Source organism: Leiobunum rupestre, chromosome 11, assembly GCF_980474605.1.
Source record: "Leiobunum rupestre chromosome 11, qqLeiRupe1.1.hap1, whole genome shotgun sequence".
Classification (NCBI taxonomy): domain Eukaryota; kingdom Metazoa; phylum Arthropoda; class Arachnida; order Opiliones; family Sclerosomatidae; genus Leiobunum; species Leiobunum rupestre.
The window spans coordinates 47,070,209-47,088,705 of record NC_143394.1 but is presented as its reverse complement, the minus strand read 5'-3'; the positions used below and the strand labels follow the sequence as shown (position 1 = coordinate 47,088,705).

Below are 18,497 nucleotides of genomic sequence, written 5' to 3'. Positions count from 1 at the left end.
CGCGTAACTTAACCTAGTGTTTGAGACGATTCATTTGGCATTGCGCAGCTTGACGAGTGAATACCGCGATGGAAGTGGTCCGTGAGATAGTGAAACGGCTCGGATACCTGTCCTACCTTGTCACCCCGAAAGACCACATGTACGAACATGTCACGGACGTTCCTCACTATGTCGAACAGGTAAAATTAAACATGACCTAATGAATGAAATTTAAATTAATCCATGGCTACCAGAATTTGTAATTATTTTCTTTTGGTATTCGGTTTGATTCTGTTTACGTTCTAGGTTATACCCCTATTTGTAAGTTTAATTATTATCGAATTTGTGTTAAACTTTTGTCGTGGACGAAGGACGTTTCGTGTTAACGATACTTTTGGATCTATTAGTCAGGGAATTCTGATGGATATGTCCAAGTAAGGAGTCTTCGATATTTTCGGCTTCGCATAATCAGTGGTTTAACACACTGAGTTTGCAGGTTCATGGTCAGAACAGTTCAGTTGGCTTCTTACGTCTACATTTACGAAAACTGGCGCCTGTTCACACTACCTTGGGACTCCCATTGGACTTGGCTTATAGCTTTCTTCGGAGCCGACCTAGGATTTTATTGTTTTCACCGTGCAAGTCATGGTAAATACCCCTTCGATCTTCATTTACCTTTCGTAGTATAGTAAATTTGGTATCTCTTTACGTTTAGAAATCAACGTGTTATGGGCCGCTCATCAAGTGCACCACTCATCGGAAGATTACAATCTGACAACGGCTTTGCGTCAATCCGTTCTGCAATATTACGTGACATGGGTAACGTCTTTTTACACGACCACTTGATCAATAGAAACGTATAGGTGATTTTCGTTGATAGATCTTCTATCTTCCGTTGGCGTTCGCTGTCCCGCCATCAGCCTACGTGGTACATACTCAATTCAACCTACTCTACCAGTTTTGGATCCATACTGAAGTACGATAGTAAACTAACCTCCCGCTACAGCGTTGGTATTAAACAATGTATATTTATAGGTTGTAGATAAAATGGGTCCGTTGGAGTACGTTCTTAATACTCCAAGCCACCATCGTGTACATCACGGTCTGTATTTATATTGTACCATATTTTTTATCGTGATAGTGTTGTCAAACTTAATTATTTCTGTCCACTCTTAAGGGAGGAATAGATACTGCATTGATAGTAACTACGGTGGTGTCCTGATCATTTGGGATCGTATGTTCGGGACGTTCGTCCCGGAGGACGAGAAGGTCGTCTACGGTTTAACGCACCCCATCAATACCTTCGATCCCTGGACGACGCAGACGAGCCACTACGTTTACATTTTCAAGCTGTTCTTTACTACGAAAGAATTCGCCAATAAGATGTCTGTTCTGTTCAAAGGACCCGGGTGGAGTCCCGGGAAACCGCGCTTGGGGGAACTCGAGGACATTCCCGACGTAAGAACTTTAAAAGATTATTGCGTGGAGAGTTCTATATTTAATTCACGCAGGTACAATACCCCGTTCAAGTATATGACCCAAAGATAGAAAATTGGTGCAAGGGCTATGTTATAATGCATTCTCTAGTTATACTTATAGGATACCTAGAAATTGCCACGAAGCATATGGTAATTATTCATTTTTATATTTTTTAGGGTAATTTAGAATATCCACACTTTTTCTCTTTTTTTATAGGAATATTCAAGCTTTACGTTTTTGGGAGGGATGCTATTCATATTTATATCTCAAACCACTGTCGCAGCGCTGTTGGATAAAAGGTAATTTCGGATTCTGGTGTTGGTCTATAAAGTTACGAACTTATTGCATTACTTCGTTCGATAATGTTTTTTAGAAACTACGCCTCAGGAGCTGAACTGTTGAGATGTGCCTTGTTCTTAGCTTTGGACGGCGTTATCTTAGAGTCTGGGCTAGATCCAGGTTCCTCAACGCTACGTAAGAGCATAACCTGGGTATTTGTAGGCTCCGCGTTATTTTGGGTGACAAAGTTCTTTGGAATTGTGACCTTGAAGTTCCATTCGACGAAAGCCGCATGATTGACGATATTTAATATAACCAGAATTCAAAGTTTTCATTGAGCTACGTACTATTCTTAATGGTTCATCAGTACCCTGTGATTATAATAAAATTGTGTATGTACCATAAATATTTTATTTTACTTAAATATAACTTATGTAGTTGATATTTGTGATTGTAGACATCAGCTTATGTTCAAAACCAGTCTATTTAAACTGCATAAAACATGCCTTTCTAAACGTCCCTACTCATTCCAAATTCGAGTAGAGCGCCAAATATTCCGCCGTTTGCGGCGTTTATAACTCTCATTGTAATTGGTTTATTTGGTAACCCCTAACTGGAAAAACTAAATAAATTGGTAAAGTTTATTGAAACTGCTATTTCGCATTAATTTCTGATTAAATAACTGTCATATTTAGGCACATATCTGTTGTATTTGTTTCAGAAACTCAAAGAAATTACTGTTATTTTTGTATCAAGATAAAATTTGAAAAATGAGTGTTATTTCTTCGGCTCAGAAACTTTGTCTTTTAGTATCCCCCTAAAATAGGATTCAAAATGGCGTCCAACACGTAGCTCGCGACGAGGCGTAAGTATTGAATAATTTTTTATTTTATTCTGAAATCTTTATTTTCGTTTGTTAGCTATGGTTTAGCTTGCTAAATATAATGTATGTGATCGCAACTAACATAAGTTATTGTTTGTTTAAAGTGTGTTGTTCTTGCACTTTGCTTTATGCCTTAATAATGCTTTTGAACTGGGCAAACTTTTGCATAACGCGTCCTCAGTTATTTTTCTGAGCTTATAGCTTGGGAGGCGGCGGTTTTTCACGAATTATTTTCTTCCAGTGTTTTCTTCGCGTCTGGAAAGTTTTTTTTCGTGTTCAGGATGTTTTATTTTACCTAAATAGTATAAAATACCACTCTAACTCAATATTTTTCTAATCTTACGAGACTTACTATAAAAGAAGCTTATAAGACACAGCTCATAATATATCAAAATAGTTGAGGCTGCAGCGGTTTGCAATTGGCTTTTATATTTACAAATTTCAGTAACAGTGCTGTATTTCTGATTAAATAATAACAATTTTTGCAAATTTGCTAATATTTTGTATTGCTTTCTCTCCATACTTCATGTAAGATTTACATATCATTTAGTATCATCACAGTTAAATTTCTTTTGATTTTTATATAGGCCAATGAAAGTTTTCATAAGTGAAAGCAATTTTAAGCATTTTTAAATACATTAACTTTGTGTAGTGGCTACTGCGTTAAATACCATCATAACACCCTGTTATAAAAGCCTGGCCAAAGTCTCTTATAGTAGCATGCAGTTTAATTTTCTTTTACCCACAGGTATATAGGCCTATAGCAATGGTTTGAAATACTGTTTATTATTCGTTTTCTCTTAAATGAAGTATTGTAATGGAAAAAAAGGATGAGAAAATAAACGATAACAATGCTGAACCGGAATTGTTTGACATGGTTGTTGAATGCGTATCAGATCAGTCAGAAATTTCTCAAGGCGAGAAAATTTTTGATGTTGATGCAGTGACGCATATTGAGGACTTCAATAAGCCAAGTACAAGTTCTTTCGGCACTAATTATACTGAAAAACCTCAACGTAGGAAGAAAATTAAAAGAATTATCTATATTGAAGAAGAAAGTGAAAGCTCTGATTTGGAGAATAGTGTTGATAGTAATGATTCTAATGACTCAATCCAGAAAATAACCATTATTAAAAAGATATATCCAAGAGGTCAAAATGAAGGTGTAAAAGTTGAAAAGAACTTGAGAATTCCGGACATTCTGAACACCATTGAAGAGAAAATTCATATACCACTTAAAGAAAATGTTGAGACCCCCATAATATTTATGCAAAAATCAAAATCAAACCTAGCGAGGAATGATGTTGCAATTCAATACCATAGTACGAACACTGCTTCAAAGCTCAAGAATGTATCTCAAAACCATGCTGAAGAAATTATCCATTGCGATACTAATGTGACTAAAGAAGACAGTTCTGACTCAAACTACGAATCTTCATTTTGTATTGAAGAAAATGATATATCTTATTTTATAAGACAAAGTGACTTACTCAGAAATAGGTCCGTTGCATTTAAAGTTGGAGTTGTGCGTTTTGGAAATTTGAAAGGTGAAGAGTTTGCATTAGAAGTGTTTGGTGTTACACAGACAGTTTTTGAGGAATGGCAAAGAAGTAACGCGGCTTCACTGCGAGCCTTTTATTCTCAAGGATTGTTCGATTACGAGCGTGATTTGTTTGTCTCTGTGACCCAAGACTTGTTTGATGGTAACTTTGTCTCCATAAAAGATCTATGTAGTCGCGGAAATGGATTACGCTCTTTTCATATGGTGAATGATGAGAGTGAAAAAGGCTTAACAAAAGAGTGGGCGGTTAAGTGGTGCCAAACATTTGAGATCGGATTTGAAAAAGACCCTTTGGATTTTTTACAGGTAAGCTCCCTGAGTTAGGTCTTTCCTTTAATTTGGAATAAGGATAGAAATTAATGGTCCTAAGTATTAATGACAAAATTATTTTCTGATTTATAGGATTTGGATGACATTTCATTAGCTTTTCCCGGTATCCAAAATAAAGACTTTTTTGAAAGAAATCAAAATGGCACCTTGTTCAAAGGTGATGAGCCAATGTCCTTGGATAGAGATATGCCAATACTAGAGAAAGTTTCTAGTTATTCCGAAGGAAATACTTCTCCCAGTGATAGTTGTGTACCATTGAGTCCCATAAGTCTTGATCACAACACAGTTGAAAAAGAGAACAGTCCTAAAACATTTACCTGTAGCAGAAGCTTACTTTTATCCACCAAAAAGCCTCCAAATTTATTGGAAGTCAACAATAATTCTCTTAGCAAAGAAAACATTAAAACTGGGAAAGAGGAATCAAATTGTATAGATAAATTGTGCAGTGAACCCGGTTATTCTGAAGAAGTTAAAAAGACAGATTCGTTTCGTCAGTCAGTTGTAGCTTATGCTCATGAAAACGGTGCCAAGGCTGCATCAACAGCGTTTAAAGTGACCGAAGACGAAGTTAAACAGTGGTGTTGGTCTGGACGTTATAGAAACATAACATTAAAAGTGCAAACCAAGGGAAAAGAAATTTCAAATTTGGCTTTCTTCTTGCCACAAGGGTCTCTTCATAGTGACAACTCTGTGAATAGCAGTGAATCTCGGAACAATTCTTTATCCAGTGTAACTCCAGTTGAAGCCACTGACGACATTGTAAAAAACCAGGTATTGAAATAAATTTAATTTAAACCATTGTAATGTAGTCCTTGTCATTTAGTTTTGTTTGTTATAATTGTGATAGGCCTCAATGTTATGTTGTTGTGATATGCGAGTGTATTAATTGGTATACGTAATTTACAGAGACATTGTACGAGTGAAACTCTGACGCCTCTAAGTATGGGGCTTATCACAACTCGATCTCAGCAAAAATCACAAGAATCTAGATTGGATTCAGACTGTACCGCTAACTCCACACGTTCAACCATGAGAACCCGTAACAGCACCCGCAAACGTGATCAAAATTCATCTCCCAATAATCACAGCAGCTCACCCAGCTCTAGGAATAGTTCACCACCTGCAAGGCGAAGAGCCGATTCTCCTTCATCAAATGATTACGTACCTCCTTCTTCCTTTAAAAGAGATGAAACTTTTCAGATGCGATTAACCAGGCAAACTAAAACGTTATGGAATAAATCGGACTTAGACAAACCTTCAACAAGCTCAGGCATTGACTATAATTCTAAAAACAGTGGGAAAGTTTTAAATAAATCCAACAAAATGAAAAACTTAATTCCTCAAACTTTTGGTTACGTGCCAACAGAGTATTCAATGCTTGAAGGAATTTCTAATTCAGTTGTGTCAAGTTATTCTTTGAGAAGCAAAAGAATATCAAAATCTTCTGATGGAAGTAGAAGAGTAGTTTTGCGAAAATCCGAACGTCAAAATGATTTAGTCAAATCCGCTTTTACCTTAAGACAAAAAGTGGTGGAATACGCTCGGCTAAATGGAGTTTCAGCAGCTGCAGACTCCTTCAAATTAGATGTTTCTAAAGTTAAACACTGGTCTATGCAAAGTACAGTACAAAATATTTGCCAGTCTAGACTGCGTATGTCAACTAGAGGCGGTACAAACTCCATTTTTCCTGGCCCTAAAATGATTCAGGGACAGGGAGACACTGAGAAGATGCCGGTTTTCGACAACTATCCAGCGTGCTTTCAAAAAAGAGCAATATTATTAGCTGAAAGTAAAGGCAAAGATGAAGCGGCTAAACAGTTTGGTATTCCTCAGTCAGTCTTGACTGAATGGCTTTCATGTAAAGAATCGGTCTCAACTCTCAGCAAAGTAGAGAATGTTGTGGAATGGGAAGTGGACTTGTTTATTGAAATACATAAAGCAAGATTAGTCGGAGTTGGCATGACACTAGAAGAATTGGTCGCCAAAGGAAATACGTTTTTAAAGAGTAAAAGCCCCCGAAATGCTCCAAAATTGGGAGATGATTGGGCTTTTGATTTTTGCGAAAGATTTGGTGTGACGTTAAAAGAAGAAACAAGTGATGCTGAAAATGAAACCAACAATGAACCTGGAATATTAAACAACGTTGGTCTGCAGCGTTTATGTAACTCAAGACCGGTTCAGGTATAGATAGATTTTTGCAATTATAATTTGTTATATTGATAATTTTAATTTTGTTTCATTTTTACAGAATAGAAATTCAAATAAAAGTGCCGATGAAGAAAATACAATGCTAGATGAGAACCCACCTTTAAAAGAGGACAGTGTTGCGAAGAAACTTCCTAAACTAAAGAAAAATTTGCCTAATGGTCTAGTAAAGAAAACAGAGTGTTCCCAGCAACAGCATAAATTTACAAATTCATTTCTTAACAAAGTACGTATCATTTTTAGTATTTTTCAGTCTCAATCACTTTGGTTCACACTCTTCAATGTCTTAAATGAGGCCTACAATTTCACTTCATATATTTGCTTTTTAGGATGAAACTAAATCAACTGCATCTCCTCTAATTATAAATATTAAACATGATATTTCAAAGGTGAAAACAGAACCTAAAAGCTCGGAACCCGAGGAGAAAGTAGAACGTCCCACTGGGAAATTAGTTGTTACTATAAAGAAGGAACCGATGGAAGATGATAAGTATAGTATAGTTCCTCCTGCCAAGGTTCACTCAACACGATCTAGTACGCAGAATTCCACCAGGACAAATTATGCCAGGCTCAATTCTGGACGAGAAAATTCTCCACTCTTCCGGTCTGCCAAGAAGAGACTCTCAACAAGTGAAGCTAGCCTTGATGAAGCAATTGAAGAACCTCAGCCCAAAAAGAAAATATTGAACCTGAAGTCAAGCAGAAAGATGGCGTCTCGCTTTAAACCGAAGAGCTTCTATGAAAAACAGTACATTCAAGGAAGTAAAAGATTTTACAGCACAGATTTCAAAAATTCAGTATGTTTATATCTTGTTACTTCTTTACTTCTTTAATTTCAATACCAAAAATTCCAAATTAGTGGGGTGTTCTATTTGTTTTAATCTCATTATTTTTATTTTAAGGTTTTAGAATACTCAGACAAACATGGGATTTACTCTGCTGCAAATCATTTTAAAATCTGCTCTTCTATGATTACGTACTGGGATGTTTCGAGTAAAATTACGCGTCGAAATAAACCTGGTCTTTCATATTGTAGCAGTGTCAAAAATGATGTCAGTAACTGGCCCAAAACAAGAACTAAAATTTAAAGCTATAGTTTTTTTTACTTTTTTTTCAGGTGTTGGAATTTGTCAAAACCGGGAGCTGTTACGATGCTGCTATTAAATACAGAGTCAGCCCCGCTGTGGTCTTCAAATGGAAAGCGGAACAGAAAAAACTGGAAGAACAATCACCCAATAATTTAGCATTACAGGCTCTCAATCAGCAAATGCTTGAATGGTATAAGGATTCTAAAGTAAAGGGTATGTATTTTTTATGTATTGATCATTATCTAGTTTTTGGTAGCTTAAAGGTTTCTTGATATCGTTAAAGGAAACTCGTTACGTAAAAGTATCATCATGTCCAAAGCAAGAAGCCTTTCATCGCAGCTAAATTACTTAGAGTTCAAAGCTGATGAGGAATGGTACAAAGATTGGATGAAAGTTTACGTTGATAGGGAAGAAAATCCAGATGCCTCTGTCGAAAGAAGGGTAAAATTTTCCTCAGAAATTTAGACAATGGTATTTAAATCTCTTTTATCTTTTTTTAATTTTCACAGAAGTCTAATCGCAAACCAGTTCCCAAAGTTCATAATCCCAATATAATTTATCTACCTACCAAAAGGAAAAAAACTGATAAGCCTAAAGCTGAAAATAGAAGAAATGCATCGTCACGTAATTTGTCTGGTGATACGATAGATGATAGCGATTCCCAAGATACTCATTCGTTTACGCGATGTTTAACGAAAAAATCAGAAGAAAGCAACGATGATGATTCAGACAATGTTGGAAATAGCAGCGACTCAGCGGAAATGAGCCAAGTGTGGTTATGCAAGGAGGCTGAGAACTTCTCAGTATTAAAGAAACGAATGACTTGCCCCTCCTCTCCAAATGACTATAGTGATTCAAATGGGACTGACCATGGTGAAAATTACTCTACCGATTTTAAGCTAATGGTAGCTAGTTTTGCACTAGCTAGTGATATACAGGAAGCTGCCAACAAATTTGATTTAGATCCCGAATTAGTTACAGTTTGGTGCGACAAAAGAGAAGAGTTAGAAAAAGCTGTTAACCCTTACTTCAAGAAGCCGGAACCTTCCAAAACTGTGGTTGGATTCTTTTTGAAGTGGTTTCGCGAAATCAATATCCAGTCCAAAGACGTATCGGCTCATAAAGTTCTGTACAAAGTTGATCAAATTGTACAAAAATTTGGTGGAAAGAAGAATCTTAACTCATCAAAATGGTTTTATAAGTGGTACGACGAGAGACTAGAAAAAATTCGCCACTTAGCTGAGTGTGACATATTTCAAATGGAGGATCATATTGATAGTGGCTCTAGAATTCGTTACGCCGCTGCCTTTAAGTTGGAGTTTTTAAAATACGTAGACCGCAAAGGCCCAGTTGAGGCTTGCCAGGCTTTCCAAGTTAGCCGTCACTTGCATTCTCATTGGAGAAAAAAGAAATCTATATTGGAAATGTTGTGTCAAAGCGGGAAATCCGAATGCAACAGATTTTTCAGTAATAGTCTTGTGAATAACGATTCCACTGAGCCTTCAGACAATGAAGAAACTGCCCCTTCATCTGCTGATCCTGATTTTGAAGTCCACGAATGGTACAAAAAGTATGTTTCGGACAATGGTGGTCCTCCTAAATTTGACGTGCTTAGGAGAAAAACCAAAGAAATTTATGGAAAACACAATATGGATATGGGCTCCCCTCCAAACTGGTATTCTCAATTCTGCAGGACATTCAAAATTAGTGAGAAATTTGTGGGGGATCCGGAGATGCTGGAATTTGTGCTGAAACAGTTTGATCAAAATGTGACGTTGTCTCAACGCGATTTGCTCAACAATGCGATTGACATTATTCGCCAAAAGAAACCAAATTTTGTTGGTTCTTCTGGTTGGGTACATCGCTTTATTCGCCGTTATCCGCATCTAGTCCAGGAAGTGCCTTCAGTTAGCGAAATGCTTCCAGCTTCTTTAGAAACCTGCGTTACCAATTTTCGAAAGTCAATGAAAGAGATACAAAATGAAGGACTTTTTTTGCCCTTGGCTATCGGAAGCATGGACGAAGTGCCTCTTTCATTTCCAAAAATTAATATTTCCGGTCCATTAAGACCCGCCGTTAGGGACTGTGGGGATAAACATGCAAGCGGCGTAGTTTTGCTTAGCTGCCTATCAGATGGCCGAATACTGCCCCCTTTAATAATTTTGAAAAGTGATACTGATCAAGAAGAAATTGATCACTGTAAAAACCGATTAATCATTTATCAGAAAGACATTCAAGTGGACAGCGATATGATTATCAAATGGCTGAAGGACGTATGGTTATGTCACGTTCCAATTCCAAACCTACTTGTGTTAGATTACTACTACCCTCATACTTCCACAGCCGTTCAACAGTTTACCTCAGAATCCGGAATTCGACTCGTCATAGTTCCTGGCGGATGTAGTGCCAAGTTGCATCCAGTAGCAACTGGAATCCGGCGTCGGTTTGAATACCTGATTAGGGAACAATGGCTGAGACATCAATCCAAGAGCTACAAATACATTGTGCCTTCTGCGGAACTTATTTTAGAATGGGTAACTAGCGCCCATCAACAGTTGTTAACGGAAACGGAACTGGCCAAAAGAAGTTTTTTGGTGACTGGAATCACTTCAGTCGATGATGAAAACCAAGATCATCTTGTTGGTGATGAGAGTTATCTATTTGCCAATGGAAGGCCTTTTCTGTAAGTTAAAAACTATATTTTTCTTTCTTTTTCATATGAAATATGTCATACTTTGTTGGGTAACAAATAATCCCGTATTACGTATATATTATGTACTATAGTACTTTACTTTTTTCCCAGTCAACAATTTATTACATTGTGTTAATTGTACAAATTGTTACATTGTAAAATAAAAACATAGGAGAAAAACCAATGTTCAAACTTCTATAGATTTTACAACTAGCTATATTTCGCGACAATTTTATAAAATAATTGTACATGTATTTACAGATACAAATTTTAAAACCAAACTCAACATAAAAAAAATGGGTGACACAAAACTCTAAAAACAATATTTATACAAAAATGAGTGAGAAGTTAAATCTTTTTAATTTTTTGTTCAAGATCCGCTAAAGGTACGGAATCAAATGTTCCGCAGATATATTTTCCTTGAGATTCACTATTATGCGAGGTCCAAAATTCGTAAACCAAATCTTTAAATCTGTCTGAAGTCATTGCGTTCCCATTTGCTATATCTGCTTCCTAAAAACCACGTGTAATATAAATACACATTATAGAGTAAAATCTGTCTCTTTATAATTACGTTTAACATGAACTTAAAGCATTCTTCTCCCCGGCTAGTGTCCATTTCATGAGTAGAAAGGTATTTTTTGTAATCTTTTACGCAAAAGAGACCATCCTCTGTTTTAGAAATAAATTAACAAAACAGTATGGGGGTAGCGTCATGCAAGGTAATATTTACTATTCGCATCCATGCATTGGAAAAACAGGTGTAAATATAACTTGAGAAAATCTGGGAGTTCACTGTGTTTTGTAGTTGTTTTTCCCAAACCATCAAAGAATTTTAGCCACTCATCAAATTCTACCATGCAATCCTAAAAAAAATATAGAAATGTGAAAGCTGTTTTGTCTCCTACAAGGTGACTACTTGTTTCAAACACTGGGGCTTTAAGGGAGTATGTTCGGAATAGAAAAATAATCTGCCAACACACTCGGCGCTACTACTTTTTATTAACCTAACTAACGCCACTGTGAATTTGTGATAAGTTTGGTGGTTAATAACTAGTATAATGATTGCCGCTAGTTACGTTCAAAACAAGTTGTAGCGTGTGTATGTAGAAGATTTTTCGAGTTAATTTAATAAGTACTTATTAGGTAAACCTCTGGTGGTTGTCTTCTTCGAAGTTCTGCATGTGCAACATTTCTACAAGTTGTTATTTGAAACAAGAAGCTACCTATCGTTCAACTTAATTTAAAATCACTTTATTATAATCAGCGTGCGATGTTAATTCATTCCACCACTTTTCTAAAATCGACGTCCATCTCGCCAATACGTCTTTGTCGAGTTTTCCTTTACGTTGAATTTTTGTGTATTTCTAAACGCAAGAAAAAAATTATTATTACTTTATTTATAATTAATTAGATCTCCAATTAGTACGTAGAGTCAAAATCGACTCGGTTGATATGACGCGTGGGCTTTATTCCAATTTCCCACTTGTATTTCAAATCTTGTATGTGAACACTGTTTTCTAACTATGGAAAATTAGGTTGCCATACATTTGCTAGGATGAATAAATACATAAGAAATTTAGAATGAAAAATGTGTGGTAAGTGTTAACCCTTTTAAAATATTGTCTGCTTCACCATTTCGGCATTGCCCTTTTACAACCAGGGTTGGACATAAGGATATTTTTAGGTAGTCAGTGTGACTAATGAGCCTCCTATCCTAATTTATTTTAGAAGTGACTGACTAGTGGGGTATAAAAACAAGAAGGGCGGCCAACATTTTGTTTTATCCGTCAGAATGAAAATAGGAGTTATCACTAAAATGGGATTGATGAATGATGAATTTATGATACTCCATATTCGCCATTATTTATTAATATTTAGGTAAATTTTTCACTAGTCAAATTGACTAGTGAGCCCCCAGATTTCGATTAATTTTAGTAGTCAGAGGCTCAGAGCATTTACTTTTGTAGTCAAATGCTGAGAATAGTGCCTTATGTCCAACCCTGTTTACAAGTTTACAACTACCGCTGCTTGAGGGAAATATTAAGCGAGTTACAATAACCGCACCGCCATCTATCGGCTTTAAAATTAACTATTAAGATGGTACTTGTCACAACAAATAGCAAAATTACGCTGCATACGGGTAACGGGCCCGTGGGAAGAGACTGCGTCACTGCTAGCAGAATACCCATATTTTCTGGATGCGCTACGTATTAGTGCCATCTATCGGTGACCAAAATTAGTATTTGGGAAAAAGAATGCGGTGGATTAGGCCTAATAATGTTGATAGCCCTAGAGTAACGTGAGTTGAAATCACTAGTCATTTTTGTTTTTGAGATGCACCATTATGGGGCGCGTCAAAATTCTAAGAAGGAATTTTTCTTTTGAGAAGAGTTCTTCGTGAGAATTTTTCTCCCCTAAAAAAGGTATGATTTAGCTTCTGAAATCTGGCGTACGTGGTGCGGCCAATCAAATAAAATATTATCATTATTTAGTTTATCGATAATTTCCTTTTTTATTAAATGTTTTTCTAAAAATATTTCTAAGCCGATGTTAGAAAAATAGGCAGATATATCGGTGCATCCCTAATTTTTTTTGGCTTTTGGTGGAAAGATGGCGCTATAACGTAGCACATCCAGGGTTGTCTGCTAGTTGTCACTTCCGTATCAGTCCTTCGTAGAATTGTGGATCTATACTATTTCATAGAAAGAGCAGACGTCATAGGTCACTGAGGTACGACGTCAAAGTACCGTCCTCGTCTGCTTTTTCGTCTAATTGCGCATGTGTCAGATATTATTGATACTTGCAACTGCAATCCATGGATTAAATAGTAGTAGCGAAGCTACTTATTTAATTCATGTGTACGACCAGTCTGGCCGAGTAATTGACTACAATAAAGTTAATTATTATAATTAAGTAATAATTAGTAAATAAACTCACCTCGGCCAATAAGTCAAAGTCCTTAAATGTAAGCACTCCATCGCTATTCATATCTATAGGAAAATATTAAAATATGAGACGCAATAAGCTGTTTAAAATTAACAAAATTTATTTGAAAATCCGACGTTTCTGGGTTAGAATTTCAAATGCATTTTAATTGTGAACCGTTTCAGCATCTCTCTCGATAAAAGGACAAGCCCGGAAAGCATTACAGCTTTTAAACTTAATTAAAGTTTAAGATAATAAAAAACTGGCTCTAGTTACGTTAAAAACAAGTTTAAGCGCTTGTTAGCAGACGAGTTTTCGACTTAAAGGGAAAAGAACCTCCAACGCGTTCTTTATGGAAGACCCCATCAATTTCCTGTATTCCCTTCAAAATCAGCGATTATCAGCCCCGCAGGTGGGAAAAGCCATGGGAGGCAGCGGACAATATTGGAACCATCGGAGGGCGACAGAAATACCAGAGGTTATATTCCCTTTAAAATATACCCCCTTTAAACACGGCCAACTTTTATCTTGCGCTATAGCGGCTAACCCATTCGTTGAAGTTTCTATGTTAACGTACGAGCAAAAGATAGCTGCATGAGTTGAGCCCCCTAGCGGAATATTGTTTTAGAATAGTTTTTGCATTGAAGCCAATGTATGAGTGCAGCGCCACGCTCGTTATAGCGGGAAAATCTTTGCTCGCGGAATTTCGGCGAATGGGTTGGCCGCTATAGGGCCAGATCAGAGTTGGCCGTGCTTTAAAGAGTCACAGAGTCGTCTGAATTTTGGAAATAGGGCTTGAAAAATCCCAAATTTTCTCTCGTTTAGACATTACCACGATGTATGGAAGGGGAGGAGCTACCTGTAATTCTGGGCGAATTTTTCAAATGACTCTGTGGCCCTTTAAATGCCCGAAAAAGTGGCGTCCACAATTATCAAGAGTGTAATTAAAGCGGCTCATTAATTGCGTATTTATTTACCCCAGAATTTGTGAAAGATATACAGATGTTTATGCCTGAAGGTAGACATCGACAATCAGTGAAATAATCTAGAAACGTGAAGAAACGCAACATCAGAATTTATATGTAATCCGCCATAGCGTAGCGGATGTTGGATCTATAAATAAACTCATCCGATGTTGGAACGGAACGAAAGGCTAAAGAAGGGCCTCTTTTACAAGTTGGGACACTTTAGACATTATTTGTGTAATCAGCGTGACTGGTTATGTTATGTTTTTAAATTCCAAAACATATTGAATTCAAAGTTCTCTTGGCGGCCAGCCAACTAATATTACGAGAGAGCTTTAACACACGGAGTTTGGAAACAATCTTTTAAAATTGTAAATTTAAAAAAATACTTTAGTTTAGTATTTAAGACATTAAGGACATTTGGCAATGATAACGTTTTGGTGAAGGTTCAAGGTTACTTAGAGGAAACACTTTTAGACTTAGTTTAAATTAAATGACATTAATTAACACGGTTATTTAGAGTAGAAACGTTTAGAAGAAGTTTAAATTAATTTATATTTATTAGCATTGTTAGAGTAGAATACTTTAAGAGTTAGTTTAAATTAAATTATATTAATTAACATTGTTATTTAGATAATAAAATTTTAAACCCTAGTTTAACCGAAATGGAATTAGTTAACATGGTTATTCCGAGTAGAAAACATTTAGACGTAAATTAATTAATTAATTAATTAGCATGGTTATTTAGGGTAGGAAACATTTAGAAGTAGATTAATTAATTAATTAATTAGCATGGTTATTTAGAGTAGAAAACATTCAGACGTAAATTAATTAATTAGCATGGTTATTTAGAGTAGAAAACATTCAGACGTTAATTAATTAGCATGGTTATTTAGAGTAGAAAACATTTAGACGTAAATTAATTAATTAATTAGCATGGTTATTTAGAGTAGAAAACATTTAGACGTAAATTAATTAATTAATTAGCAAGGTGAATTAGAGTAGAAAAACATTTAGACGTAAATTAATTACTTAATTAGCATGGTTATTTAGAGTAGAAAACATTTAGACGTAAATTAATTAATTAATTAGCAAGGTGAATTAGAGTAGAAAACATTTAGACGTAAATTAATTACTTAATTAGCATGGTTATTTAGAGTAGAAAACATTTAGGTGTAGATTAAATGAAATGACATAAAATAGCATCGTTACTTAGAGTACATCACGTTAGAGGTAGATTAGACGAAATGGCAATAATTATCGTTGCTACTTATAGAAGAACACGTTTAGACGTAGAATAAATTAAATAGCATTAATTAACATAGTTACTTAGAAACGTTTAGACGTAGATTAAATTAAATTCCATGAATTAACATAGTTACTTAGCAACGTTTAGACGTAGATTAAATGAAATGACATCAATTAACATAGTTACTTAGGAACGTTTAGACGTAGATGAAATGAAATGACATCAATTAACATAGTTACTTAGCAACGTTTAGACGTAGATTAAACGAAATGGCATTAATTAATATGGTTATGTAGAGTAGAAACCTTTAGACGTAAATTTATTAAAATTACATCCCTAAATATTGCGTTTTAACGGTTTTTAAGATCCATCGAAGTATCTATAGTTATAGGCCGTAATTCTTTTTATAAACTTTCCAATTGTAACACGCATAATTCTTAAAAAAAAAGGTGTACATTCAAAAGGAAAATTTAATTCCTGACCCTCCTACAGTTTAAAAATAATCTTTAAAATAAAAAGTTGCATACTAATTTCCTAAGGTGGTTTTAAGCCGCGACTTTTAAACTCTGCATTTCAAATAATTTTTTCCTCATCTAGCGAATGCAACGGGACACCCATCACTAATTCCTAAATGTCTTGGGAACGGTATTTGTATGTTAATATTCAATAAGAACTAACCTTGTATCGAGACTTCGAAGATGAGACTAAAAGCTGAGATCCCTCGTCTTCGAAACACCCTCGCTACTGGTGTAGGATCGGCGCGAGAGCATCAAATTTAGAATCGCATCACTCTTGCCAGGAAGGTTTTTCTCTCCTCTTTCGTCCCTGGATGCGTGGGTTTTCTTTAGAATATTCAATAGAAAAAACTAAAACCATCACGTGAGGCATACGTAAGCTATTTTTCTCGAAAAAATAGGACGCCATTCTTGTAATCTTTGCATTTTAAAAAGCACTAATAAGAACTTTAAATTCTAAGGAATCCTTTCTTCCCGATAAGCCAATGGATTGACGAATATAAACAAGATGTTCCTTAGTTCAAAACTAGGAGAGCAGCCATTTTTGGTTTCCTTCCAATAGACATTTCTTCAATTTGTCACGGTATTTCGAGTTAAAAATTTCTGCTGAAAATCTAAACTGCCTTATTCTTCAGTGTAGTGTAGCTCAAATACCAAGCAGGGTGTATTTTTCTCTATAATTCCTATAAAATCCTATATTTTCAAAAATGACCTATAACATCCTAAATTTTTAAAAAATCCTATAAAATTCTATATTTTTTGAAAAAACCCCAAAAAGTCCTATAAAATCCTAAATTTTTTGAAAAAAAAACCAAAAAGTCCTATAAAATCCTATATTAAAAAAAAAAACAAAAGTCCGAAAAAATCCTATATTTTTTTTAAAATACCTTTAAAATCTTATAATTTGAATATTTAACCCATTTCAAATCCCGCCACTCACGTCGTCAGTTAAATTGCTAGATTTAGCAATATGATAAATTCCTATACAAAGTCATTCTAGACTTTTGATTTGGTTAACCTGGTTAGCTACTATTATATTTTTGTGATAAAATGGTTAAATAGTTTCTATTTTTTAAGTGAAAGTCAAAGATTTATTAAATCCTATAATTTTAATTATAAAATCCTATCTTTTTAGAAACATAATCCTTTTTTTTTCCTATAAAAAATTTTAAGATTTGAGTGGAGGCCCTGACAAAGTTGTAGACGAACCGTGTTGTCCCGAAAAAAATATCAAAGAGGAATAGAAAACGTAGCGTTATTTTAATTCGGTAATCGCGCTTGCGTGATGAACCTCCGGTTAACAATACCATAAGTCTATAATATTGTTCCATAAGTTTGTCACTTTAGGGAATATTTTACTGAGGGCTAGAAACGGAGTGACGTCATCAAAAAAAGAAAATATCCCCCTAGCGAGGCGCTTTCAAAGGCTACGTGTGACGCGTTAGCATGCGGACGCAAAACGGCGACGAAGCCGGTAATTCTGTCTGTCTTGTGAAAAGCTCTCAGTAAAAATGTTGCATGTGAAGAATAGGATGTGACATACTTATGGATCAATATTATACACTTAAGACAATACTCAATAGATACTTACGTAATAAAGTTACCGGAAATGAGTAGTCCCAAGATATCTCTAGATGAAATTTCTGTTCCTTGTTGAGCGTGCACTCGGAAAATATAGAAAGGGAATAACAGCTCTAGATTTGACGATGCTTTAAAATTAATATCGAGGCTAAAGGCTTTCGCGGGGTACGTCCGGTTAATATATATTTCAGTAGACGTGTTTTATTATTTATAATATTACCGGAAATTAACAGGACTAAAGTGCCCCCGAGATGATGAATCGGTTGAGTTGCTATTCCGCTTTTATATTTTCTATAGTGTACATGCCATAAGAGAAGTTCTAAATTTTTTAATCTGGCAAAAGCCAGAATTTTGTGAAATATTAAAAAAAGCGATGAAGTAAATATTTTAATAATTAACTCAAATTAAGGGTTTTAACGCGTAAAGGTATTTTGTAGCAACGGGACTAAGATTTAACTAATGGTTAATGCAAAAAAACTATTCAACTAAGCCTTGGTCATCCATCTTCACAAGGTCATGCTCAAGTCAAAACTCAAAAGACACGTTCTTGGAGGAGCCTCACTCATCTTTAAAATGGTATGTTGTTTTAAAATCTTGTTTCATTTTGTATTCTTTGATTAATTTAAGCTATATTCGTATTTTAAAACATGTTTAAGGCGTTATTTAAATCAAGGATGTATCCATGTTTAAATTGAATGTGAAGGGCTTAGCTTAGAACCTGCACGTGAAAGCTGTTTTGTTAAGATAGTTACTGGACCTGCAC

General features: G+C 35.4%; 3 protein-coding genes across 7 annotated transcripts; 2 read left to right on the top strand and 1 right to left on the bottom strand.

The window, feature by feature from the left end:
* The first annotated feature begins 68 nt into the window (after positions 1 to 68).
* On the top strand, positions 69 to 2,044 carry LOC149923074 (alkylglycerol monooxygenase-like). Its single transcript, XM_090163372.1, has 10 exons — positions 69 to 179; positions 286 to 413; positions 476 to 627; positions 695 to 798; positions 860 to 955; positions 1,015 to 1,081; positions 1,157 to 1,437; positions 1,491 to 1,607; positions 1,675 to 1,757; positions 1,832 to 2,044. The coding sequence occupies exons 1-10, from the start codon at positions 69 to 71 to the stop codon at positions 2,031 to 2,033; spliced, it is 1,341 nt and encodes a 446-aa protein (XP_090019498.1). The 3' UTR covers positions 2,034 to 2,044.
* Positions 2,045 to 2,467: 423 nt separating this feature from the next.
* Positions 2,468 to 10,846, top strand: LOC149923073 (uncharacterized). Of its 4 annotated transcripts, none has more exons than XM_090164057.1 (11): positions 2,468 to 2,602; positions 3,369 to 4,487; positions 4,584 to 5,282; positions 5,418 to 6,692; positions 6,760 to 6,942; positions 7,106 to 7,513; positions 7,619 to 7,768; positions 7,834 to 8,017; positions 8,088 to 8,245; positions 8,314 to 10,487; positions 10,758 to 10,846. In XM_090164057.1, the coding sequence occupies exons 2-11, from the start codon at positions 3,438 to 3,440 to the stop codon at positions 10,768 to 10,770; spliced, it is 6,294 nt and encodes a 2,097-aa protein (XP_090020183.1). In that variant the 5' UTR covers positions 2,468 to 2,602; positions 3,369 to 3,437; the 3' UTR covers positions 10,771 to 10,846. The 4 variants fall into 4 exon arrangements, with proteins under 4 accessions (XP_090020183.1, XP_090020186.1, XP_090020185.1 ...); XM_090164058.1 differs by having other exon boundaries at positions 2,488 to 2,602; positions 3,431 to 4,487; XM_090164060.1 differs by lacking the exon at positions 7,619 to 7,768.
* LOC149923072 (sarcoplasmic calcium-binding proteins I, III, and IV-like) lies at positions 10,565 to 16,484 on the bottom strand. 2 transcript variants are annotated; one of them, XM_090164061.1, is made up of 7 exons: positions 16,317 to 16,370; positions 14,402 to 14,469; positions 13,437 to 13,489; positions 11,750 to 11,863; positions 11,230 to 11,362; positions 11,071 to 11,168; positions 10,565 to 11,009 (listed from the first exon to the last, which is right to left on the bottom strand). In XM_090164061.1, exons 2-7 carry the CDS (start codon positions 14,448 to 14,450, stop codon positions 10,845 to 10,847), a joined length of 612 nt encoding a protein of 203 aa, XP_090020187.1. In that variant the 5' UTR covers positions 14,451 to 14,469; positions 16,317 to 16,370; the 3' UTR covers positions 10,565 to 10,844. The 2 variants fall into 2 exon arrangements, with proteins under 2 accessions (XP_090020187.1, XP_090020188.1); XM_090164062.1 differs by lacking the exon at positions 14,402 to 14,469 and having other exon boundaries at positions 16,317 to 16,484.
* Positions 16,485 to 18,497: the final 2,013 nt, after the last annotated feature.